At 41.7% G+C, this 27,430-nt stretch overlaps 2 protein-coding genes across 7 annotated transcripts in view; both read right to left on the bottom strand.

The window, feature by feature from the left end:
- The window catches only part of TMEM275 (transmembrane protein 275), a 46,954-nt gene extending 36,888 nt beyond the window's left edge, over positions 1 to 10,066 (bottom strand). The window contains exon 1 of the mRNA XM_080407689.1: positions 6,135 to 10,066. The gene's annotated coding sequence lies outside the window, so the exon portion shown is untranslated. The remainder of the gene's footprint in view (positions 1 to 6,134) is intronic.
- A 122-nt stretch (positions 10,067 to 10,188) lies between these two features.
- Positions 10,189 to 27,430, bottom strand: part of MKNK1 (MAPK interacting serine/threonine kinase 1) — a 49,138-nt gene continuing 31,896 nt past the window's right edge. For 2 of the 6 annotated variants that reach the window (XM_080407673.1, XM_080407672.1), the window contains exons 5-15: positions 26,727 to 26,982; positions 25,760 to 25,857; positions 24,229 to 24,308; positions 22,721 to 22,794; positions 19,305 to 19,409; positions 16,226 to 16,281; positions 15,552 to 15,647; positions 14,410 to 14,604; positions 13,611 to 13,775; positions 12,954 to 12,997; positions 10,189 to 12,018 (exon numbers count right to left, since the gene is read on the bottom strand). In XM_080407673.1, coding sequence (XP_080263799.1) covers positions 11,790 to 12,018; positions 12,954 to 12,997; positions 13,611 to 13,775; positions 14,410 to 14,604; positions 15,552 to 15,647; positions 16,226 to 16,281; positions 19,305 to 19,409; positions 22,721 to 22,794; positions 24,229 to 24,308; positions 25,760 to 25,857; positions 26,727 to 26,841 — 1,257 coding nt within the window. In that variant the 5' untranslated portion in view covers positions 26,842 to 26,982 and the 3' untranslated portion in view covers positions 10,189 to 11,789. The remainder of the gene's footprint in view (positions 12,019 to 12,953; positions 12,998 to 13,610; positions 13,776 to 14,409; positions 14,605 to 15,551; positions 15,648 to 16,225; positions 16,282 to 19,304; positions 19,410 to 22,720; positions 22,795 to 24,228; positions 24,309 to 25,759; positions 25,858 to 26,726; positions 26,983 to 27,430) is intronic. The other 4 variants (XM_080407674.1, XM_080407675.1, XM_080407676.1 and 1 more) reach the window with 4 other exon arrangements.

Below are 27,430 nucleotides of genomic sequence, written 5' to 3'. Positions count from 1 at the left end.
ATAAACCCATTGCTGTCCAACAGAAGGCCTAAGCTCAGAGTGGGGCTGAGCACACCCCATCCCAGCAGATTTTAATCATGTGCCACCAAGACACATGCCTCTTCATCCATCTGCTCCTGGCTGCTGCCGGGAACCTTCCTGTCACCTCCGACTGCAAAAACAGCAGCTGCAATTAATAACGTGCAGACACTCTCAATTGCTCATCTTGGCAGCCATCTGGCTTCATGTCCCATATATCCCTGCTATGCAAAGCAAAAGGGTATTTTACTCCTGTCACCAACTGCTGAAGTATAGACTAAAAAACAAGCAAGACTGGTATGAAACAGAAGATAGATTATAAACAAGCAAGAGGACGAGAGGAGGGTGCTGAGCGATACATCCATGCAAACAAAAGGGGAGCTGCCTTCCAGAAGCAACAATTGTGAGTTCATATTCCCTGAGGACCCATTTTGAGCAATGCTCCATGAGCTCTCAGTCATTCATTTTGCCGGCTTTCCTTTGTTATTCTACTGTCATCATTTTTGTTCATCTCAATTTCCCTTCTCCAGGCTTTGAGTACAAACAAACATAATAAGTCAGATCTTTAACCGCTCTAATTTGGTGCAGTTCCCTGGATGTCCATATAGCAAGGCTGATTTAATTCAGCCTTATGCCTCCAAAGGACCCTTTAATAGCAATTACAGGCCAGATGAGTGGGATTTTAATTTCCAATTCAGCCAGTTTAGCTCAATTCAGAAGTGCCAAATTTTGCCCAGCTCTATCATTCAGCTCAATGTTCTGCATTTTACACAAATGCTGGTAACACAACAGGAAAGAAATCGGAAAAACTCACTTTCTGAGATGAGGACAACCTCTTGGAGCCATGTTTGTACAGTACCTAGCATAATAGGGACCTTTGGCATATATAAGGTTTTTAGATGTACATTTTTTAAGTCAACATTTGAGATAAGAGTCTCTATTGCATTAAGCATTCCCATGCTACATCTGCTGCTGAGAATTTGGCCCCAAGACCTAAGATGAGTATCTTCCCTGCCTTGCAGAAAACATTACACAGATAACGATGTTGAACTCAGATGCAGCACTTGGTGTAATTTTAGTTCAGTTGCAGAATTTCACTGGGCAGGGATTCAAGATGAAAGTTCTGGTCTCGGGCAAGCTGCTGGCTGGCAGGAGGACCCAACTAAGCCACATGGGCTTGCATTTCTGCCTGATTCCCAAGTTATGACAGTTACTGTCCTGCAAAGGAGACGAGGGACCTTGCAAATGTCCTCCCAAGTGGGACCCTTTAGGCACACAGAGCTGCTGAACCCTGCTCTGGTAAGCTGAGGTGGGGATCCAGGGAAGAACAAATGCAAGGACTAGACGTTTGTCTGAAAAATGCCAGTGTGAATCTTGATCTGAACAAACTCAAGCCAATATGATTTTAACGCTATTTTAAAGGGGATTAAGCAATATGCAAAAATGCATCACATCCATTTATTTTTTTTAAATCCCACGTGTGTTACACAGACCATAAAACATTCAGCTTTAAAAAAAAAAAAAAGAAAAAGAAAAAAGAAAAAGGCTTGCTGTCTATACAAACCATATTCACATAAACATGGAAAGAAGCAGAACTGTCAACAGATATACCGATACCCACCCTCCTTCCATGCACCCTTCACTTTCGTACTTCCTTTTCCTGTGTGGGGTTTGGGTTTCTTTCATTCTGTTTATTTTTTCTTAACAACTTAAGACAACAACATTTTGTTCTGTATTTCCACAGCTATTCCATGGTGATTTGTTAACGATGTTGGGTTTGCAGTCAAACTACTGGAAACACAAAAAGCTGGCAAGCTGCTTCCCTCATTAGGGAACACAGCTCTCAAGTGCCAGCCTATTAGCTGAATTATTCAACACAAGAAAAAACACATGACAAATAAAAAAAAAAAATAGTTACAACAAGAGTGGGAAGGGAAGGGAAGCTTATTGATTTCCGTGCTGTTGGAAAAGTTTGGCAGCATTCCTCAAAACTCAGTTTGGGATTAAACCCATCTAAGGCACTCAGGCAAGGCTGAATGGCTGCACAGAAGCAGACAGAAGCTGGCATTCATAATTCAGATATTGGACTGTATTGTTTCTGTCTTGAACTGATAATGAAGAAGCCCAAGGGGGCAATATTTCCAAAACCATAATGTAAGGAATCTGTTTATGTGTAGTTTGGGAGTAACTGGTGGTTTTGGAAATCTTCCACGTCCAGCCACAGGCTTTAAGCATTGAAACAACTCACCAGGAGGATACACAGTAATAGTTTGTGTGTGTTCTTATTGTGTAATAAATACCATGTAATTCAGAGGAGCTTAACCACCCATGAGAGAAGAGCGCGTTGCCTCATGTGCCAATGGCAAGAAGAGTTGACGCATGGCAGTTTGTGCCCTTAGGAAAGCTAAGAACCGGATCAAAAACTCTGATGGGAAAGTCAGGATTGTCTGGCTTCTGTTATCTGTAACCTGAAAAGATGAAGATTCAGGCACAAAATTGAGCAGGGTGGTCAAGACCTTGAGTAGCCTCATCTTGCTGGGGAACTGCATGCAAGAGGGCAAAACCAGGATCACAGTCTTAACCCCCGAGGGAGGTGACTAAGGACACAGCCTCTGGTGAGAGATTTCATCCACGAGAGGTAAACCAGAGCTGGTATCTTGGAGAAACCTCAAGATTATGGAATGAAGTCTTCTGCTGTAGAAGTCAGTATGCAGGCTGGACTGCAGAGGAGCACACGGACAACTGCCCCTACTCCAGAAGCAGCGTGGACAGGGGAGAAGGGTGTTATTTGAAGCATTCAGAAACAGGGACTGTGTGATTTAGGTATCAACTGGTAATCAGAAGTAGAAGAAATCTGGACTTGCCAAAGCATTTTTGGCTATTCCAAAAATACTGAGAAATGGGGAAGAAAATAGAAAAATCCTCACGAGAGCTGTACTTTTTCTCACAGCTGTACATTTCTCCTGTTAAAGCAAAAGGCAATGAGTTTTATGAAACTTCATAAGCTATAGTGATCTGCATGTGACGTTAGGAAGACAAAACCTGAACCCAGAGATGTGGGAAGCATGTCCTTTAGCTACTGCAGGGCCTGAAAGAGCAGTGCTGCTTATGCAGCAGACTACCACCCACTCACTCATCCCCAGGCAGGTTCTTCCTGTACAGAAACACTGTACAAGTAGATTTTGTATATTTTTGTGAAGAGTTTGGTTATGCACGCATCTCGTGTGTAAACGTAACTTCAGTGGTGATAGCCCCTGAGAGGAATCTGCACAGAAGCCAGAATTTTTGTGCCACAGTTGTGCTGACAGGGTAAGATCTAACAAATGAGGAGGAAAGCAGCAACAATGGAATTAATCAAGCAATTAAATCATTTTAGTTGATGGCCCCGACAAAAAGAGAAGTCGGGCAGTGAGATCTACTGATGACACTGAGCCATCACTTAGAAGAGGGCCAGAATATCACAAGCAGGATGCTGAGCACCTCAGTAAATCTAACAGGGCTGAAATTCAATAGCCGACAGCAATGATATTAGGGAGCAATTAGAATTTTTGCTGTGAGAGTGGAGACTTGACCTCTGGTCTACTGTTCTCAGAGGAGAGGAAAGGACTGGGTTTGCAGAAGCAAGTTAGTGGCTGCAAATACCAACACACCAGAGAAATCTTAATATGATCAGGTGAGAGATTTCTGGGGAGAAGGGAAGCACGCTGCTGGTGTGTAAGACAGTGACATGCCTTAGTGCACGCAGCTGGAACCAGAATGGGGGGCTTTCCCCATCCAAAGGGCTCGGCGTATTTACCTGGACATGCAAAGGCTGAGAAGGAATGTGATCACAAGGAACAATGTTTAGAAAAGTAGATATATTTGCATTGGAAGATGAGGTCATTGCATGAATTAAGGGGTAGAGTGTGGCCACAGATTTGTTCAGATGTTCTCTTCAGTCTCTCCTCCAGCCCTCACAACAGCCCAGACCTCTCACGGCATCTGTACGTGGCTCTGAAGGAGGGAAAGGCAAGTAGCCCTGACTTCCAGCACATAAATTGAACTAGAAGGCTTACATCACTTCCAGCCCCATGAAGGGCTCGAGGGAAGCCACAAGACACAGACTGGGCAGACAGAGCAGCTCTTCTTGGAGTAGCTTCAGTGCCAGCTTAGTGTCTTCCCCTGAAACCCACTAGATTCTTCATCCTTTGGGATAATGGGTGTGGGGGGAAGTGCAAAACCAAAATACTAACAGGATCACTTTCAGATGACAGTATTTGGTGTATGCTTGCAATGCTACACAGAGAATAGCTGGTAGATCTATATCGAGAGGACCAATCCAAGTTGCCATCTGATCTCCTAAAAATCCACCCCCATCATCCCAGTTGTTTAGAATCAGAGGCAAATTGGCCAAAATGACTTGGTTGAGACTTCGGCAAAATTTTCCACACAATCAAGAAGGCAGGGGAGAAACTACTAGTCTTGAGGCCTGTTTGACTTTGCCATTGGTTAAAGCAAAGACCTTGCCACTCCACAGACCTCAGGCAATGCTTCTGGCATTAGGAAGTGGGCTGCCGTGGGCTGACAATGGGTAATTAATCAGAAGGCAGTGCAATTGAACACTCCCACTGCTGCTCAATTAATCTGATCGCTTTCCTTATAAATTCACAATCGCAGCCTGTGACTACAGCAGACCTTATTTATATGCCAGAGAGGTTTCTAGTCAGGATCAGGCTGTTCTGTGTTTCCAGCTCAAGTCCTAGGGCTGTGGTGAAGCCACTAGCACAGATACCACTGCCGGCGTTCTGCAGTGAAACTGCAAAGCTTGCAAAGCTGCCCAAGTGGTTTAGACCTCAAATGAAAAGAAGTGGGATGGCCAGACCTCAGAGGGCCTTCATGGTATTTCCAGCAGGAGGTGGAGCCTGTTCCAGTTTCAAGTAAAACTTGAAGTAAATTGCTCAGAACAGGGGGCAGTTTTACAGATGTCCCTTCCCACATTTCAATGAAACTGAGAGCAGGTGTAGGGATGAGAGTGAAAGCACTCTGCTCTGATGAAACACCATGAAAATGGCTTTGCAGGGCATGATAGCACTGTGAGACAGTTTAAGGCAGAACATGAGGAAAGCTGCATCCAGTTGCTGCTGGAAGGACACATGGGGTATAAAAGACATTTTCGCTAGCCAGAGGTGGCATGATCCTTTCCCAAAACACAGCAAAGAGCATGTTCTGGATGGCACCCCCCACTTAGCTTGGAGAGTACTGGCAGTCTGCTGTAAACAGCCTGAAAATGCCCAAACGAGGTTAGGATTACTTTGTACAGCAGCAAGGGTATGGCAGAGCTTAACATAAGAGGAAACCAGCCAGTGCGGGACCAAGGCTTGCTGCAGTCAGTTGGAAGCTTTGTACTGAGCTCAGTGCTTAGGATAAGCATGGAAGGCATTTGCTCCACAAAAGTTTTTCATGGCAGGGATATACATTTTTCTCTGAAAACAGCACGCCCATATGGATAATGTCACACAGAAACAAAACAAAACAAAAAAACTCACAAAACCAAAACAAATCTCACTTGTCACTTATGAAAAGGGATCCACTCCTGGATCATCCCAACAGTGCTGACTGCAGCCATTTCTGCCCATTCCTCTCCAGCATCAATTACTGTCTCAGCCCAATGCAACCTCTCACTTTCATTCACCTCCCCTCTGCTAGAGAAGAAAAGCCAACCTGCTTCATCCACTATGACCAGAAGCAATCAGATGGTCACTGACAGAAGCCCCCAGCAAAGCTTAGTGACAAAGCAGGACCATCCGCACAGGTCTCCAGCAAACAGCTATTTCTGCTCATAACAAAAGGATGTTGCAGCTCTTGCACCCCCAAAGCTAGCAGGTAGTACCCCAAAAAGCAATTCTCAGTTCTAATACAAAACAGCAGGCACAGCAACCACAAAACAACCCAGCATACTGGTCAAGCCAGCTACAATTAAGCCATATAAAACATCAGTAGAGAAACAGGTATAACTTTCATTGCCCCCAGTGACTCTTTTAAAGCTGGAACAGTTTGTATTGGGATCATTTCTATAAACCAGCTCTCTGACTGAAGAGGACAAGACTTCACTATTCCCACATTCCCAATTCACCAACCTGTGTCGCAGTCAGTGTCTGCTCTCCTCCTACATGTAGCTCCATGAGATGTTTCTCCATTTCATTCCACAGAAGTCTCTAGAGGCTGTGGCAGTCTGCAGGAACACTCCTGGGCTAAGCAAGCAGATCTAGAGCTGCTGCAAGGTGAACATCTGGATAAAGAATAAGGTGAAACTAGGGAAAAAAAAAAAAACTAGGGAAGAAAAGGAGCACGAAATAAATGAGGCAACTCTGCCTTCCCCACAGGCAGCTTGGAGCTGGGTGCAGGCATTACAATTCCCAAGGCAGAAAAAGTTTCTCAAGTCCAGAGAGCAATGACTTAGGGTAAGGGAACAGTCGGGGAGATAAGATTCACAGCCATACACATACATAGTGTTGCCTAATAACTGGCCACAAGATTTTGATCGGATGTGGTGCCAGGTTAGGTCATGAACTTTGTTCTGGATCAAACAGAAAGCGCCAGACTCCGAGCTCCTTTGTACCTTCTGCCATGCAGAGTCCTTGCCCGCTTCTTGCTTTGCAGAACATTTCAGGAGGCCCCATTCCCCCTTCCCTCCCACTCCACAATGAATCAGAGCAAAGCTGCTGAACTGGGGCTGCTTGTCACCCTGCCAAACTTTGCTAACCAATCTTGTGTGAAAGCAGCTGTGACAGAAAATCTAGTGTCAAATTGATCAGCTGGAAGGGACCCAGCAGAACACTGGTACTCTGTCTCACAACCACTGGATGAGTCAATTCTCAACATCCTTGGTATTAGAGATGTTGGACTGGGTGCAAGGTCCGATTCCCTGAACCAGCCCATGCCAGTCAGTCCCCACAAAATAATCTAAGGATGAAGCATTTCTTTCAGGGGGTTTCTTTTTCCTATTGGACAGAAATTTGTGGCTCAGTAATGTCTCCCTCCAGACATGAAACAGCTTTTTTGCAAACATCATCAGCGAAATGCCACCATTGCTTTTGCAACTTTTTTTGTTTTCTTCCCAGAGAAGTGCATTTCTGTGCTTGGAGCATTTTAAATGCACTGATTGAATCTGCCAGGGGTAACCAAACACACACATCGCATGGGAAATACAACAAAGAAAGGAAGGAAGGAAGGGTACAAGCAAATATTTCTTCAGGATTGTTAGGCCTTTCAGTTACCATGGCAGTATGTTTCCATGGAAGCCAAATTTGAAGCCTGTTGCTGCTACTGGAGTGGCCCAAAGAAAATTATTAGTTTTGAAAATTAACCAAGCTGCTCTCTACCTTGAAAGCCAGCCCACCCACAGCTCTCAAAAAAATAACAGCATCTTTCCATCCCTGATAAAGGATTCAATAAACATGTGGGGAATGAAGAAAGAGAATGCCACACAACGAAAAACAGGAGCTTGCTTTTATGCAACCAACAATGCAGAAACCGCACTTGTAAAAGCACAAGCACAAGGTTGAATGCACTTTGTAAAATACTGCACGTCAAGGTCAGCAAAATCCTACAGAGCATCCTGTGCCACTGGCTCCCACGGGGACAGAAAGAATACTTTGAGACTAATGCTGTTTGGTTGCTATTTGTTTGAAATTACCACCACCACCCTTCGTTGTGCTGATGCCGCTCCCTTGGTTTGATCACCCACCTACCAGGAAAAGTTTGGGAAGGGGAAGGAGAATTTTCCAGGGGGGGCACCTTAACATTAAAGATCACCTTAGTTGCTTTGCTTCTCTCCTTGCTGGTCAGAACATATTTTTGATTTCTTGAAAGTCACTTTTCACCTTACCCACCCCATTTTCCCCACCAGAAGCCATTTTCAACAGCCTCTTTCATTTTTCGGAAGCCAGGGAGCCCACATAGGTTGCCTGGTGTATTTTATCACTAGTAACTGAAAAAGCACAGCACAGATTCAACCCTTTCCAAAGGAGACATGGTGGGATTCAGTGATGAATTGAAGTCACACTTCTACAGGCTGCCTGAACAAAAGACATTCAGGTGACAAGAGCACACCCTCACTACTTTAAAAGGACAGATCACAGAGTCTCTGCATTTAGTGACTTCTCACCTAGAAACAAGTGCCTCTTCCCCATCGACATGAAAAAAGCATCATGAAGGCCTACTAAATTAGACCTTCTGGGGATAAAATGCCTAAAGAAATTTGGACTCTCATTGAAAAATAAAGACCAGAGGGAAAGGGGCACCTGTGATAAGAGACTGTTGGACCATCAGCTGACTCTGACTTCTCATTTTGAGGAAAAGAAAGATTTAACATCTGTACCACTGGAACATTGCTCTTGTGCCACCGCTACAAGGTCTCCTGTGCTCCCTGCTACCTCTCTTGCCCAGAAGGAAGAGGGAGAGAGAAACAGCTTGTTTTAAAGTACAGATCAAACAAAAGCATTTGACTTGAATATGGCAGATTTCCTTTGAAAGAAAGGCGAGTACAAATAAAGGGCCTGCCACCTGGTTTGGCATCCCTGCTCCTTTCAGACTTCACTGGAAAAGGAACTAAAACCCACCGTGTTTGTCACAAATGGGCTGATCTGGTTATGCCAGGTGTGAGCCTCACAGGGCACTGGGGAGTGCTGCATCCTGTTTCTCTGGCAAAATAACCTTCCCCACCCAAAGGTTACAAACTCTTAGCCATAGACATCCAAAGAAACTAAAAAAATTACTCTGCAAGAGGCAGTCAAAACGAGACCACACCTGAAAGCAGAACAACTAGCTTACATCAGCACTTCTTCCCGCTTGGAGAGGTTTTCTTAGTTCACAGCATTACACAGCTCTGGCACCTACTGCTCCCTGCTGCTTGCCTTCCTCTCTGCTAGAGGTTACTGCCCTGTGGAAAAAGGAAAAGCATGTCCAGATTTTAGCTCTTCAGTGAAAAGCCAAACATCATCGCTTCGAGTCCTGAACAGACAAGTTTGCAAGTATGTACCAGTGGGAGCAAGGATGCTCTAATGCAGGTCACACGCGGAGGTGGCTGCTGGCAGCATGCACCAGGCAGCTGAGAGCAGGCAAGAGCCAGATGGGCCCTACACCATCAGCTCAGAGGCTCGTCAGAACCACCAGGCAAAGTTTAACCATTTAGTGCAAGTCCTGCTGGGCTCTTCAAGTGTTTCACATGCCAGTGCTTAAAATCCTTTGCACTGCACGCATGCGACAGCTAAAGCAATCTCCATGCTGGAGGAGGCTTCAAACCCAGAGGAATACTTGTCCACCTAGACTGCAATTCTACTAGCTGAAGGTAACGGCATGAATATCTCCAAACTAAGGTTTTCTCTGGACATTTTGCTCTCTCCTCCCAAGCTCTCTTTTGTAAAGGGAAAGCCAATCTGGCTAGCAAGCCAGTTTCTTCCTCGCTGTGAAGATGACATGTGTATTGGATTCACTTTCCACACTGGGTTCTGAAGACAGGGGGGAAAGGACTGACTGTCCAGACCAACAGTTCACCTAAGAACACTGAAGCAGCAGCTTTGGTCTTAGCCCCAGAGTGAGTTAGTGGAGCAAACTCTACCACCAGTGAAAGGCAGCAGGTGCAGAGCAAAGTCTGCAAAGAGCCACTTACCAACACTTGAATAAGTCTACCAGACCCTGTAGTCTCTGGGCAAGCAGCACCATTAACGTCCCCTTTTCACACCTCCACGGTAATGCTGCTGCTTAGACTTCTAGAGTCTGAAAAGCTTCAGGGCTCCATCCAAGAGGAGTGTTTTGCATCATACCACCACTCCTGGTCAAGCTTCCGGACTTTTGCTTCATGCACAAATCAAAGGGAAGAACACAAAATGTAACAGTGCAGATGACTGAGGGGACAGTGAGTTCAGGAACTTATCTGATCTCTTATGGAAGTCAAAAGATCACAGGATCCCTTTCCAACCCTCTCTGTGTAGTCATATCTTCATTTTACCTCAAGAGAGCAGAGATCACAGGAGCCTCCAGAGACTGATAAAGCAACAGAAGAGGGAGGTATGCTTAGTCTTCAGGGACTTAAATTGTCTTAAATCCAATATCACACAGAGAAGGAAGTAATCCTCTATTTTTCTATGTCACCAAAAAAATCAACAGGACAAACCACACAGAACTGCCAAATGTGTTAAATCCATAACTTAAAGTGTTTTAATAAAAACAAAGCAAAATACATTTCATAATCTGCCCACTGTCACAATGTATAAAATGTTTTAAATAACTTTAGTATTAGTCACAAAATACAGCATGTTGTATAAAAATAGTTGTATACACACTGCTAAAAGATGATGTAAAACCACTCTGAATAGGCCATGCAAAGACATTCAGCTTTGACCTTTCAATTTCCAAGCGCCTGTTGGATCTGCTACTTTATTTCTTCTCATTCTGCTTGGGAGGGGTTTGTGCTGACACTTGGGGGACGCCTCCTCCCCCTTTCCACCCTGAACAGAATGCCCTGGCAAAGGGTTTCAGAAATGGCTGCAAGTTAAGGCGCATCACATCAGGCATCTTAGTGGCCCAATTTTCACAGCTTGCTTTTCAGAAAGTGCTCAACATCCGTGCCCTTCCCCATGGGCACCTCACCTTGGCCACTCAGAACCTTCAGCTTTTCAGCCAGTACCTTTCCAAATTGCTCCTGACCCTTGGTGCACCACAGTACTAGAAACTGGAAGCAAAAATCTATAGACACCAGCCTGAGATCACCGCAGGAGGCAGAATGCAACAGCTGCAGCACCATTTTTGTACAGATGTACCTCTGCATTTGATAATCTTAAATTATTTGCACACCAAAATTCACTGAAGCCTGTCCATTCACATTAAGAACTTCAGGCAACACACACAAAAGGACTTGGAGAAACAGTAGTTTACAGAAAGGAAGGCATAACTGAGGATAGCATTAATATAGAAGAAAACCCAGATACAAAATATAAACTGTTTGATAAACAATCTGTTAGATGGTGGTTATAAGGCTTAAGAATGTAACTGCCAGAGAAAGAGACACACTGGACAACAGAAAAAGATTATATGGGGGACATCTTAGTGAACAACAATATGTCAGATGAAGAAAAACACACCCCTGGCTTTCATCCCACATTCTGACACAGACTATCAACAGAATAAAAAAAAAAAAGCGACTCGGTCCTCTTCATCTCTACAAGCCTGAGCGATCCTTGCACCTTTACAGCATCATCCTCATACTATTTAAGCCTAGTGAAGGCAATGGAGGCAGGTTATCTACCCAGTCATTATCTTCATTTCCTGAGTCTACAGAATGAGGGAAGGGCACTGCTGTTGAAAACAGTCCCTGCTGCTGACACTAGCAGCAGCGCCCTGCAAGATGTGCCATCAAGAGAGCAGCCATAGGCAGGGAGAGACCTGATGCTCTGCAGGGCAAAACAGGTTTTTTTTCCTGATGTTTTCAAGTTTGCATTTTAAAGTGTGCTCTTCCAAGAGGAAAATAAGGAAAGCTTAGTGATTTATCACCTCAAATAATCCAGCAGCAAACCCATCTTTTCCAGTTTAAAAAGATCGGTTACATTATCTTAATGCACCAAATCTGACAGGCAAAACACATTCCCATAAAAAGCTGTCCCCTTAAAGGTACAAGTCACATCACAAGAGCAAGCTTCTAACCAAAGTGGCAGAAGCAGAGAAGCTTTTACCAGTGCTAAAAATCTCAAGTAAAAACACAGGCTGATCTTGCCAATCCATAGCAGGAAAGAAGTTTAAAAGGCTTTATGGGGAACTGGCTGAAAGTCACTGTTTCTGGTGGCGTGTGTCATTGCTCTGCGCTTGGCGAGGCGGGACTTGGATGGAGGTGAAAGCTTCATGGAGCACACAGCGTGGGCAACATTCTCCTGCTCTGCGCTGAGGTCATTCTCGTGCTGAGACAACTGGCGGTTAAGGGCTATAGCCTCAGCAGCAAAAAGTGTCAGGTCTTTTGTGCTACTGTTCCTTTCAAGGGAAAAGGAGAAAGGAGTTACAACACACACAAAGAGTCACGTCACCTGGTTACCCTCACAGCAGAGTATTTATTTCCAGGCAGTTTTATTTCTCCTATCGAAACAGACACAGCAGGCAAAAAGACCAGTTAATATCTGCACCTCTCCTCATTGTGAGGACCAGCAATATGTAACAAAAACACGCGGGAGTTTTGGAACAGCCACAGTGCTAATCCTCATTCTGCCAAGAACTTCCGACAAACCCAAGAAGCCACCTGAGATGCCATGCTTAATTTCTACACGTTATAACAGGATGGGCATATGGGGCAACACCATTGTCTTTCTTCAGAGAACTGCAATCGCACTACAATTGCACATCTGGCTTCAGGAAATTAATTTCTGATGGGAATAACCACCTGGAATTGCCAGTGGCAGATACAGAAATAACAAGAGAGATGTGTGACTCAGGCTCTCTGGCATACAGAATCTGCCATCAAATCACTTTAAATGAGGCTTGCCCTGCTCACAGTTAAATTGACGTTGTAGTTGCTGGTGATCACTGTGTAAGTCAGATCCGAGTCTGTGTATATTATTATTATTCACCCACCAGAAAGCAGTCTCTTTGGATAATACATGCCTTTATGTCTTTTTTCCCCCTCCTGGGCAGCAAACTGCCAAAACCATCATTATTTCCTGACTAAGATTAGCACTGCACTGCAGGAATCCTCTCCAATGCCTTTCCCACAAACAAGCAAGATTAGAAATATTAAAGCTCTCATTTTTCTCTTCGGATCTAATGTTCTTGACAAAATTAGTGCTGCACATTTATGAAATTCCACTCTCAACCCAGGATCTTACCCCCTGATTTGTCACCTCCCATCTCTCCCCATTCTTTCAGTGATTATTCCTGGCCAAGTTTATAGACAAAAAAAAAAAAAAAAAAATTACCTTTGAAGAACTTGAGGGGTAGGTAATCCCCTTTCAGGAGCCTGCTAGAAGAAGCAGTTAAAAAAGTTAGTTATGTATTAGCTGGGAATCAAGCTTTCCCAAGAGAGAGTGATAACTAGGTGACACCCCAAACTAATGGATGCTGCATATAAACTAATTCACTGTGGGTTTAGAAACCACTGTTGGTTTACAAATCACATTTCATAGTTTGTCTCCTGTCACAAGAAGACACCACAGTTGGCAGGTATAAAACTAAAGCTTTAGAAGCTCTCCAGAGGTTCTATCCCTTCTTTCCTCAATTGGGAAGCAAAAGAGGACACTGCCGGTCTTTTAAAACTGTATCTACCAACATTCTGCATTACTGTATTAAAGAGTAACATAATAATCTGTGTACTGCAGCACTTTGTATTCACAAGAAATCCATTTAAAATGCATGAAGCAATAATATAAAAAAACCCACACACTTAAAGCTTGACAGATTCATCCAAATATTTACCACACAGAGCTCCAGAAAGAATAAAGCCACTGTGTATTGTTTAATTAGCCAAGATAAGAGCACTAAAACACACAATGACTACTAAAAGTTCAGAGACAGGGAACAGCTTGTCACTTTGGAAGAAGACTAACCCTTAAAAAAATATAAAGGGGGATACGTACTCCTTGAACCCATGGATGTTGCAAAACTTGAGCAGCACTAAGTCGTTCTTTGGCATCACAAACCAGCAACTTTGAGATGAGATCTTTGGCCTCAGAGGATATGTGTGACCAGTCCTTGTCAGGAAATTCATACTTGCCTTCCTGAATGCTCTCAAAAAGCTTGTTCTAGTAAAGGAAAAATCCTTTAATTTAAATAGAGTGCAACCAGAAGAATTCTCAAGTGGAATTCTTCTCACTCAATTTTATTCACCTAATGTGGTAGGTGACAAGTGAAACCATCCACTGTCCTTATGGAGTCAACGGAGAGTGACAAGTAGCTCTACAGTGATTCAGTGCATCCCAAGATGGACACGATACATTGCTGAAAACACCTTCCCCCACCACCCTCCCCTGTAACAGTGCAGCCAACATACTCAGCTTTTAGAAAGAGTGAATTCAGGCCATGCATGGAGACTCTCTTAGGGCTCAACTTTTATCTGAGAAACTGTGGCGACTACCATAAACCGCATCAAGAATTACGGAACACAGAGGATTGTGGGGTGGGGGAGAGGATGAGGAAAAGCTCCGAGACCTCACATCAGGCAGAGAAAGAAGCAGTTGCCAAACCTTACTTTAGAAAGGGATATCATCATTCAGCTTCTGTATACCACCTGCACTTCTCAGCGACAGCTTATCCTCCCAGATAACCGGCTAGGTTACAAACATAGCTCTTCACTGCTGGCATTGTGGCAAATCTTACACCCTAAGCTCACAGGGCAAACTACACACTCCCACACGTGCCCAGAACATGTGCATTCACCTGGCAAACTCTGCAGACTTCTCCTCTGTCCCAGCCACAGTCTGTGCCACAGTTGCCCACAAAAGGGGGGTAACCGCTGAGCATGATATACAGGATCACTCCCAGGCTCCAAAGATCACACCGCTTATCATAGAACGTGGCTTCCTCCATGAAGACTTCAACCACTTCAGGTGCCATGTATTCTGCAGACCCACACTAGGAAACCAAGTTCACGCAAGTTTCAAAGGGAGGGTCAAATCAAAACAAGACTCAGGCTTATTCTCCTCTACAGTAGGTGGCTTGTTCGAAAAGCAGAATCAGGCATCAGGGACTATTGACATTTACTGCAGGTTTCATTTCGTTAAGCCAAGTGACAACTGCTGCATCTCTCAAAGGTTAAATGGAATTGCCAAGAGATTTGAAACATTTTGTGAGTGTACTGTACAGAGAAAAATTAACACATTTCAGGTGTAAGGACCACAGAGACCTCATAGAAGGCAAAAGAGTTCCTACTGTTCTTTAGCAGAAGCATAAGCTGTTCCATATGAATTCATGATCCTTTACAAAGGGTCAAAAAATTAATTTACACACTTCAAGTTTTTAAATCTTATCCATTAGTTATCAGGCCTTTCAGAAAGTAAACAAATACATCATGGGAGGTGATTTCCATAGCAGACTCTTGCAAAAGTGTCAGATTTTTCTTTCACAGTAATGCAGTAAGCATAGTACTAGTTTTTCAAACTAACGTGTATCATAAAGCTACACTCTGATTACAGAGCATCCCCCTTAGCTCATGGGTCTTAGCTACAGAACCCAAATATGGCAAAATGAACACAAAACGAAGGTTCAAACTCAGTCCATAAGCACATAAAAAACCTCCATGAAAGCTTCCTCATTTGATGGGAGTAAGAGATGAACAGGATCAATGTGTTACTTGCTGGCCAACAGGAGAATTAACACAGTGAGACCCCATGGAACCTGTATATTTGTTCTATGACTGGGAAATCCAAGACAATACTTACCACACATACACCTGCTTTAAACGAACTGTCTACTGCTGGGTGTTACTTTGTGGTAAGCCCTTCAGAAGCTCACCTCTGGTGACAAGAAAAACTGTTTTATGGTAGAGGAGAAAAAGCATGAAGCTACAGTAGATCTCTTACCGGCGTTGTTAATTCGGGAGTAGTTATTGGAGTACACGCACTGTTCAACTTCACCCCACTACCAAGATCAAAGTCACATATTTTTACCGGTGATACCTAAAAATGGGGACAAAGCAGTAAGAGGTCCAGAAGACTGGGATTAATGCAGTATGTATGAATACAGCACCAGGTGGAAAACCCCAGGACAGAACACAAATTGGTCTAGCAGCACAGCTAGTGAAACCCTGTCTCTTACAGCTATATTCCACTCCTTGCATTTGCCACCTCTGCCTCAGTTGCTCCCACACCACTAGTATCTGATCCAGCTACACTTTGGGTTTTTTATTTGGTTAGGCAAGTGCCAGTACACACTAGGGCAGTTTGGGAACTATACATAACATGACCAGCTGGCCTGTTGCTTGTCCCATCTGGGTACTGCCTCAGAAAAGATGAGGTGCTCAACTGCAATTGCCATGCCCTCTCTAAGAACAGTTGGCTTTTTATCCCTTAGCCAGATGCTCACATTTTCACATCCCAAAGAATTTAGTCTCTTTCAGGCTTCAGTTCTGTCAAATGCAGTTGAAGTTCACCAATGGGTTCAAAAGTTTTCAAGAAGAGACAAGACAGAACATGAGGGCTGTTTTTGGAAACCAACTTAAAAAATACCCTGCAGAAAGCAGAGACAAGAGTAGCACCTTTTCTGGGGATTCGCACAGGATGTTTTCAGGCTTCAGGTCCCTATGAGCAATACCTAAACAAGAATATAAAATACTCATTAGAAAAGATACTCTCCTGTTTTATTTCTCATTACTTGTCTTTTTTAGAGGATGGCCTGGGAAATATTCTAGGTCTGCGTTTGCTATAAAAGCCCCTGTTAATGATACTGCAAGTAATTTAATTGCAAAGTGTATTCACTAAATGTCACTGTTTCATCCTGCTATACCTTTACTATCTCTAAATGTACATGAGAGTCAGTCAAGCAAATAAAAACGCAACACTGGAACTTTTTCGCTTAGCCCAAATTAATTATGTTAATTAAAACCAGCTTACAAAGATAACTGACCTGTAGGCAAGTTTGTGTACACAGTTTAGTCAAAAGATTTTTGTAGCTTCTACAGTAAGGTCCTTTCTAGATAGAGAACTGGTGGTCTGCTGAACTCCTACCAGCACAGACAATACATGCATGACATGCTCTCCCCCCCAAAAAAAACCCCACCCAAGTTCCCAGATGAAAATATCATCCTTTAACAGCAAGGTATGCACTCACTGCTGAAGTAAAAGAAAAATTAAAGGCTTAGGTTGGAGATGAAGAGGAAAAGCTAAAGGAGAACAACCAAAGGTTATCTTCATTCATTCAACTGCTATCAGAACAGGCAAATCCAACTCAGAAGCAAAGTTATCTATCCATGCAATTCATATGCAAAGGTTGTCAAAGCAGTTCTTCAAATGTCCAAACACACTATTTCTGGAAGTTCTCTGTTTAATATGATCAAACTTAATGGGAATGCAGAGAATGTGAAGCAAAATAATCAAATCAAATCAGGAACTTGCTGTAATTTAACTGCACTCTAGCCTTGCTTAAAAACATTACAACCCAAGCATACTTGATACTACTTCAGAATACCAAAAAGAAAATATCCCACCAAATTCTCAGTAAGGGAGTTTCTAACACCTCCTCTCAGCACTTTCTACAACATGACTTAAAAGACGTTAACAGCACAGCATAACACCAATCTAAAGGAATCAGAGCTTTCACAATAACGATACTGTTCAGAGTCTTTATACATGGAAGATGGCAAAACAAATACATCAAGAAGGCCCATGCTGACAGCAAGGCTGACAAAACTCCCAGCAGTTGGCCTGGCTTGCAAAGTGAAACCAAACAGCACTTTTTTGTATCATTGCTTGAATTCATGTATCTGATTATATAACATTGTATTTTGCAGTTGCACACAGCGCTGAGAAAAGACAACAGTTTCCTTTAAACACTCCTCCAGTGGATTATTAGCAGTAAGGCACACATATCCCAAGTGGGTGTAAGGCAGTATTATCATCCAGCCAAGTTCTAAACTACTCCTGGTAAAAGAATTAGTTGTCCTCATTCCATTTTTCTTTTTTTTTTTTTTTTTTTTTTAAAGCATCTAGCTATAGCACTTCACCATTAAGCTGTGCAATAAAATTGCTTTAATTTCCTGTTTACTTTAGTGGTCTGTATGCTACTTACTAATTATTTTAATGTCCCACAAAAGAACCATAAAGGGAACAATAAAATGAAAGGGGATGCTGTTGTAGCTGATTCTGCAAGCCATGTCCCCACTGTACCAATTCACAGCAAACAACAAGAAAGTGGATTGCTGCTCTAAAGCCTCTCAAATTAATCACTCTCCTCTTGTTTGGGGAAAGGAGAATTAAAACTAAAGTCTGAGAGAGAACTACAGAAAGGTATTAGCTGAGTTGACGTTTAAACTTCCTTGAACAGTGTTCCTAGAATTTCAGCAGTTAAGCAACTACTGTAGGCCTAACATCAAACTGTATTTCTCCACATGTTCAGCCTAGACTTTCCTGTTCCTCATTTGCCCTGTATCTCAAAGTCAAAGTCTTCCAAATACAGGTATTCAAAGACTACATTCTCTGCAGGTTTCAAGTTCAGTTATTACATAGACAGGCTATGACAATTACCAAAAACCTTAATCTGAACTAAGTTTGTTTCCACATTCAAATTAACTTCTCATAACAGTCACAACATGTGAAAGGATCCATATTCCTCAGGTTTACTGCTTTATTCCCTATCCTATACTTTTTAATCGGTTCAACCTATCAAGGTACAAATGCTGATTCCAACTCAAACATATAAGCAGTCCTGTGACTTACAAGTAAAGCCTACAATTAAACATTTATAGAACCGGGGCTAGTACTGAACAACTGAAGACAGAAAACACAGATCTGCTGAGATCTACCCAGCTAATCAGAATGGCAAATAAATGAGGGAAAAATTTATCAACATAAATAACCAATAAACACAGCCTCCAATTATATACCATTCTATTCAGAGGTAATCACTGTAACCTTAACTGAAGCTGCTTAATCTATACAAGACCAGGTAATCATGAAATAGGAAAGATTTTTAAGTTATCTATCACACTCAACAAGAACATTACTCTGGGATGACCATAAAGCACACAGAAATTTTGAAAATAAAGTAGTCTCAAGTAGAAAAAGCAGCATGAAAACATTTTAACATAGAATAACTCTCTACAAACAGAACTGCTTTTAAACCTGAGCAAACCCCAAATACAATTAGGGCAGCTTCAAACAAGGACTATGGTTTACTTGTAGGTGTCTCAACCCAACAGTGGAGGTCTAAATGTAGAGACTAAAAACTACTACAAAGAGGTCTCGTAACCAGCAGAAATTCTGGGTAAATATAGAAAAGCATCATTGTAGACCTGAAAGAGGAGGAATTTAAAAAGCATATTAGTTCCCTTTTGAGTAACCTTCACATGGTGGCTTAGGTAACTAGAACAAGCACACAGATTCAACCCTAATGTTAATTCTCCCCATATGCAGATTTAACTTTTCTTCTTCAAAAGGCTCTATCATCTTGACACAGCTGATTATAATATTTTAATACGGTAATTTAAAGGAAAACAGTGTAAGTCATCTGGCATTTCTGTAAATAGAAATAAATCTAAACAGACTATTTAAAGATAAAACGTGCTCCGTAACCTAAGTGTACAATATTAACTAGTAAAGATGGAGACAGCCTTCTCTTACCTTTCGTATGAAGAAAATCCAGAGCACAGGCAATATCTCTCACTACTTTGCTAGCTTCTCGTTCATTGAAGTGCTTTCGCTTTTGTATATGTGCCAGGATCGAACCTGTCAGAGTAACAGGTGAAAGGGAAAACCTTAGTATGAATGCTGCCTAAGCTGAGAAAAGGCTTTGTCAATATGATGATAAAGATGCAATAGCCACTACTAGCCTGCCATAAAGGGAGAACCGATCTCAGTGTGAGCAAGGCCAGAAATAACTTAGAAAAGTTATTTGCAACTAACACTCTGACCTAGTATCTTTACATGGCAGAAACTGAAGTGTCACAATCCCATGTTTTTATATGAGAAGAGCCTCAGAAAATAACGATGAACTAATACCAAGTATCATGAATCTGTAACCTCATCTCTCATTTTTCTAACAGTCTTTCATAGCAGTCAACTTCCATGGACCAAACAGAGAAATGACTAAGAAGAAAAAGTTACAGCTGAGCAGCTTAAATACTTAAGAATGCTAGAACATAATTTTCAAACATGGCAGCCCACTAGTTTAAGCACATCGTAAGAGCAATTGCTTTACTGCCCCAGCACATGACTTTTTTCCACACACTGTGGATAGTAGAGATTTTTACTGTTATTTCATTGCTATTGTGCTAATTATTGTAGTAGTAAAACATCAGCTGAGGATGTACATCGCATTTCAGCAAAACCCATCCTTTCCTGGGTCACAGGCGGCCATGCTCAAACTAACTCTCCTCACTTTGGGTGATGTGACAATTGAAACCCCACACTGGAAGTCAAATATACGTGTTTCTTGTCTCAACACCATCAAAACAGGACAACGTTCTACCTTTAAATAAACATGAAAATTCCCACTAACATCAAGGTAAGTCTCAGACTGACTTAAGGCAGAATTTGCCGAGGGATGTGAAAACTGGCAAAAGAACTCTCTAATATTAACATAATGAGGGACTGGTAGCTTGCAGGCAGAGCTCCACTGGTATCCTTTTAAGAGAGGATAAAGGGAGGTTTGACTCCTTATCTTCTTTAAGTGAATTCCATCAATCTTCTCAAAAGATTAAAAATGTCTTTAGAAAACCAATTAAATGTAGTCCAGAGATCCAAGCCCACTAAATAGCCTTCCACTTCCTTACTCAGAGAGGTATCTTTTTAAAAGCAATCAGGCAGAGAAATTCAGGAAGTAACTGTCATTTGTTATTAGCACCCAATAACCGTCTTATATCTCAGGTGATTTCATTTTTATTCTTCAGTTCTAGATCTGGAAGTAAACCTCCCATTCTCTATCACAGTAATTCCTATTCTTGTATCATCAATGCTGCTGCCACTCCTCCACAGTGAGAATTCTGAGAGGAAACAGGAAAGACAAGTGAAAAAGAAGAAAAAGGGACAAAGGACTCTTCAGATATGCTTTGACATCACGAAAGACTCTTCAGATATGCACAGACGTGCCGTGTCAGATGGGTGGAAGAAGGCCATTTTGGACCAAGATATCAGATTTTAAATACAGAAAGCTTCCCTTGCTGAAACCACCACTTTCTGGTTTGCTACAGATTTCTTGCGGGCACAGAGTTCAAAGGGTTTCCCTGGTATAGTTGATCTTTTCACCTTCAGAAATAGTTAACAGTTCTTGAATGTTTCCATCCCTGTGGACAAGAAGCCAGACTTCGAAGGAAACAATACTGAGCAAGCTGAAGCGCTCATTGCACTCAGCAGGTTTATTTCAGATTACTCTTCTGAATAGAGCTAATGTTCCAGACTCTCAGATAAGAACTGTATCAATATCAGTGAAAACATACTCTACAAACTTTATATTCAGCTCACATAAAGTAACCCAACAAACAGAAAGACTAGCAGGGCACTCCTGCCACAGTCGTTACCACTTCTTCAATATTCAGAGAGAAAGCACCATATAGCACCTCCCAAAATGCATTTCAGACAGGAAAAAAAAAAGGGGGGGGAGGTCTCATATCATGTAAGTTCAGTATAATAAGCTGGATTTTAACACTTCCAATTATAAAATGCTGTCAGGCAAGGATATTAAAAGGCTTCTGCATATTATGGTGAACTGAACACAGCTAAAATGGGAGCAGAGCTCCTTCAGTTACCACAGCTACAGGACGGCAAAGCTGAAAGCAGAACGCCCAAGACAGCCCCCACCGCTGTAGGTAACATCAGTCTCCGAAATTGGAGTTACTGAAGTAAGGCTTGCACTGGAGATTAACGTTCTCATTGCTGCCTGCCCCACTGCTTACATTACAAAGTGTAGCACATCAGAAGCTGGTCTGAACCCTAATTCCCATTATTTCTTTCTTCAAACCCACCTACCTTAAACTTCAAATGCTGAAAATTTTTGAAGAGAAAGCTAGCCTCACCTAGTTGACCACTATAAAAACAGTAGCTAAGAGAGGGAAGAAGGTATAGGATTATTATCCTCTCAGCAGCCGTGCGGAGTCCCACAGTCAGAGGGTTAACTAATGGAAGAATGTGGCCATGGGAAAATAGACAAATGCAGATTCATCTCAATCAAGACCTATTATAGCTAATTTGTCAGAGAAATCTGTGCATTAAGAGGAAGAGCGTTAGAGGAAACCACAATGAAATGATGCAGTAATTTTAAGGGAAGGAAAAAAGCATGTATTTTCCTTTTTAAAAGGTTTTGCATCTATACCAAAGGAATCTGCATTTCTTGCACATATGGCTTGCTACTGAAAACCTTCCTGACCAGTGACAATAGATGTCAAATCAATTTTTCTTTGAACGGTAGGCTACACTTAACTCTTGGTTTTGCACAGCCATGAAATTAATACATACTGTAATTGTGCTCCATACAGACAAATGTGAGAAAGTCCATGAAGTGCTTGATGCAGCCTTCTAATTCCCCAGGTGAGCATTAAATCCTGGAGACCAGTGGCCACACATGTTCACTTGATGGGCCCTCTTAACAGCCACAAGCAGACTGCTTCACAACTACAGCAACCCGAGACTGAAGCAAGACGTTTTTCACAACGGTGCTCTCTGAGTTTCAGAAAACAGTCAATCCTACATCAAAAGAAAATGCTACCAGAGCAGATACAGATACTGTACTATGATCATACATAATACCTGACATACCATCTCCCTCCTTGCCTGAGGTACTGTGACCTATTAACTATATTCCAAAGCTTCCGCTGTAGTAGAGCTGACATTTCAATAGCTTAACTACAGACAGGGATTGCAAATGTATGACCAGACCCATCAGTATTAAAGAATAACCATCAAGCTTTATATATTTTTCCCTCCATTTCTTAGTCTCAAAATTATCAAGCATTTAAAATAAGCTTTTCATTTTCTGCTTTAAAACACCGAGATGAACAGGACCAAAATGATTCAGTGAGCAAAGCACAATTACTGCACAGTACCTCCTCGCAGCTTCTCAAAGACAAGGTAGTATCTGGTGTCATCTTCAAAAAATTCTATTAACTCCAAAATGTTCCTTAAGAAAAAAAAAAAAAAAAAGAAAAAAGGGGAAATAGAACAAACAGGTATAGAGTGTGAACACAGCAATAAAGAGTTTCATCATGGCTAATTAGGAAGTTCCGGAAGTAACCAAAAATAAAAGTTGTAATTAAATATGTTGTTTTAGTTGCCTGTGGCATTAAAACCACATTTCCAACTCACACAAATGTAAGTGGGGGGAAACAGGCCAAACACTAAAATCATACAGGACTGTGAAAGAGTTCTGCTCAATTGACAGGAAGATAATTGGTAATAGATTGTATTTAATAAATTTACAACACTGCATTTGTGCTGAAGGCAAGAACAAAAAGAAGAAATAATTGGCGTTCTTTCTCTCTGGAAATCACAAGGCAGAACACACAAGGTTTGAAGCAGACAGGCACCTGTCAACATGACATTAAATCCAGTGCCTTAGTTACCATTTTTAAATTAACTCGCTCCTGCCTAGCTAGCGTACAGCCTTTGCAGCACACAAACACCCCATGTTGCCCTGAGAATGTCAAACATGTAAGTCAGATTTTTCTAAACCTACAGCACCCAAAATCCAAATTCTGCATGTGGTCATGAGAGCTTGAATTTTTCATCAGTTATGACCACGTGCTCAACCACACACAGAAGACATATAATCTGCTTCTCTATAGCACAACTTAAACCCACATGTTTGGTAAAGAAGTTTGTTTTTAAGCTATCTTTAAGTGTTGTACTAAAAATCTGTAAAAAAAAGGCTCGATACAAGATGCACAACTGGAGCGCAGATAACAGCTGTTATATACATTTTAGATTACCAGAGACATCTAAAAAAGTAGTTTCAGAACTGACTTAAAACTCCTCACAGAGCATGCTGCCACTGGCTGCATAGCCTTTCCCTCCTTTTCAGAGATGACTAGCAGTTGCTTCTTTAAAGTTGCTTCATCCTGTGGCTACGTGAAGTCAGCACATATTCAAATGAAAACGAAGTTAGCTTTTGGCTGATCTAAGAGTTCCAGTGCAAAAGCAGGAAGGCTGACACAAAGAGGACAAACCACACGTTAAGGAAAGGAATGGCAAGACTGTTCCTTTCAACAGCAGCTGGTATCAGGTCAGCTTTTGCTGATGGTGAAATCACAAGGGAGATTTTCAAAATGTTAATTCCTCATTTGGACAACAGCCACTCATCACTGAAGCATGTTCAGGCTACACTGACCTGCTTGCTAATCGAGTTACGTGACTTATTTTGTAAATATTTCCTCAAATTTCACAGGTAAAAGAAGGGGAAATTCTTATTTTGAATAGGTCAAGGCTGAATTTCAACTGGTTTTAAGGAGACTACTGCAAAGCTCCTAACCTAGTCACACATAAGAGGCTTAAAAATTTGAAAAAATATTCAAGATACTTTAATCACACACACACACACACACGGGTCTATACTTACTTGTTACCCTGACACTGGTACAGTGTTTCTATTTCACGAAAAACCCGACTGCGACTATGCCCAGCATTTTTTTCAATGATCTGTGGAAAGAGTTAGAGCTCTTATTTGAAAGATTACTGCAGGAACTGTGCACGTAGCTCTAGAATTAGTTAAGTGATCTAAGGCTTGAATCTCAGGCATGCCCACCAGAGAGAAACACTCCACCTTTGTTTGTTTGTTTAATTTCTCATCTGTCATTTATTTACAGTGTCAGCGGAGCTCTGGAAGACATTCAAAGGACAAGAGAAATGAGGACAGGAAGAGAAGAAAGGAACTAAATCCACACGTTACAGAAGTCACTGACCAGTTACCACAAGCTTCTTCTTGCATCACTTTAACCTTGCAACGTGCAGAAAAGGATATCCTTTTGAGTTCTAACAAAAGTAGATTTGAGTCACATCAGACACTGAACAGCCAAAAAGAGATTTGTCATTATAGGCGTTTAAGTAGTAAATTCAGCACAAAATGAGTTTGGTTCATAGTGCTAACTTCATGGAGACCCAATAACAGGACCTAACATATTAAAGAAAACACACATTCCATCTCAGAGCCCTTCTGTACTGCCATCAGAAGTCACCTTCCTTCACACGCTCCTCGGGCTGTGAGAGAACAAGGACAAAGGCTTTCCACAGAGGCTAAGACTGAATGATTGCTGTGTCAATGTGAACTCATGACATCACCGCAAATACTACCACACCTGTATCCAGTATCAGTTTCTCATTTTTACAGCCAAAGTTCTCTGGTACTGAACAGGCAAACCACTCACCAGCACTACATGGGACTTGGTATCTCATTGCATCTAATTCATAATGCAGCGGTTTGTCTGTTCCAGACTTTCAACTTTCAATTCTACCAAGTACACACAAAATCACAGCATTTAAAGGAGCAGATTTTTAAAGAGGCTGAAAATTTTGTGCCTATTGTTTTTGCAAAAGAATCAAGCATAAAGTTTTCCTATTACTATTATGTGTTTATAATTAAATGGGAGACTCGGGATAACCACAGATGTGTAAATGGGCCCTAACACTTAATAATGTTGTTACAGAAGATTCACCTCTGTCAAAACATAAGACAGCTTTACATGAACTAATGGCAGTAACTGATGCTCTCTGAACTCTGAGCAGCATTCTCAAAAGTTTGCACTATTTGGTAGGCCATACTAGATAACAACTCAGCCTCTTCTTTCATAAGAGATTAAAAACTGGTAGGGCTACAATCAAATCAGGGCATGAGAGGAAAGCTTGCCCCAAGATCTAACCATCACGTATTTAATGTTTATGAATTCTATCTGCAGCTGATATACCAGTTAATTCCGGAGGCACAATACTTAAGACAACAGATATCTCAACAGTTATAAAGCAGGCTCATCTCAAGCGTCAAAAATTTTCTAAAAGGTTTTGCTATTACCGACTACTACAGGTTTTCACTGAGATACTAGGAGGGAGAAGACATGCTACAGACAGAAGGGATGCTGCTTTTATTCTATACCTACTTTTACTGCATATTCTTTCCCAGTTTGAAGGCTGACAGCACCTTGAACTTTGGCATATGCTCCCTCACCAAGAAGTTCAGCAGTCAGCTTGTACAAGTCTGCCAAAGAAATCCAGCAGAAAGGACACATTAGCCAAAGCATTTCAGTGAATAACATAAAGACAAGCTATTTATCTGATGAGCATCCCTCATGACAGCAACTGAAAAAATTCCCTTGGTAATGAAGACAGAAAATAGATTTATCAGGATTAAAAGTAGATGTGCCAGCCTTAATTATGCCTCATTTTTCAATTCCCCCCTTCAAGTTCCAGGAAAATTTAAAGTAGACTTAATTCCAGCATCAAAATTACAAGTTGTTTCTTGTATGAATAATCTTATAGCTTAGTAACTGCTAGGACCTCATCCACCTTCCCTGTCTCCCTGTAAAACACAGAACCAGTTTTTTTCAGGTGGAAAACATTTCACTCCTTGATCAGAAAAGGCTTACCATACAAAAATCTACTTGCAGAGAGCGTTTTAAGTATAAGTGAAATCCGAAAGCTTAAACCTAGAAGACTGCTACCATCTTGGTTTGCAGCATACCTTACAATGCTCCTGGCCCACTAAGTAGTTTTATACTGGTCAGCTTTGTCGCACTGAGCTGTATTTGACCTACAATGCTTCACAGTATTTGTGCTCACATCTGTAGTCAAAGCATTTCAACATCAGCACTGTTCTACTAAAAAAACCCACCAAACAAAAAACAAAAAAACCAAAGACCAAACCAGATTATGAACAAGACTCAGATTTCAGCACCAAGAGGAAAAGAAAGAGAAAAAAAGAGACTGAAGACCAAAACATAGGGGATAAAGAAAAACAGAAATGTCAACTTAGAATGTTTCCCAAAAAGCAATGTTTAGCTAAGAAAACAGAGAACAGCAGAGGGAAAACAGAATACTACAATTAGAAGCTTAGAAATTGCAACTAACCTTCAAACTTTCCAGGGACATGATCTGTGGCTCTGGTTCTTTTTTTCTTTTTTCTTTTCCCACTGTCTGCTATGGGGAGAGGCTGACTGCTGACCATCTCTGTGTGGCAGAACATAAAGGTGCCTTTAACACACAATCAATTACTTTAGGAGAAAATGAACATGCTCTTGTGTGTTTATGTTCTTAAGCTAGCCAAAAGTTTCTCTGCTTGTCTTCATCACATGCTGCCAGATCTCCCCCAGATATCATAGGAAACCTAAAAAAACAACAATTTGGGTGCTAATTAACAGCTCTGGGAACATTTGATACACAAATGCAAAAACAGAAGAAAGTAACTATGCACCTATACTGAATCCTTCTCTTATAGCACAGTAAGGTAAAGCATGGGAATAACCTTGTCAACAACCACCACGAGCTACCCACAACGTAACACATGTCCCGATTTACAGCCCTCACAAGGGCACTATTCTTTGAGCTATTCTACTGGTTTACAAGTCGATTTTTTTCAAGTCAGCTGCAGAAAATGAGCTTCCAAAACGGGAGGAAGGTGTGGGGAAGTTTCAAACAACCTGGTGAAACAAAGGAACCGCAGGATTTAACAGGTCAAAGGCACAATCTAGGTCAGTTTATGCTGCCGAAAGGCCAGGAAAAAAAACGTTTTTCACAGAAGCATGATGTGCCTTTCTAAACCACAGAGCAATGGA

This window comes from Falco punctatus, assembly GCF_963210335.1.
Source record: "Falco punctatus genome assembly, chromosome: 11".
NCBI classification, from domain to species: domain Eukaryota; kingdom Metazoa; phylum Chordata; class Aves; order Falconiformes; family Falconidae; genus Falco; species Falco punctatus.
This window is presented reverse-complemented; position numbering and strand designations above follow the sequence as displayed.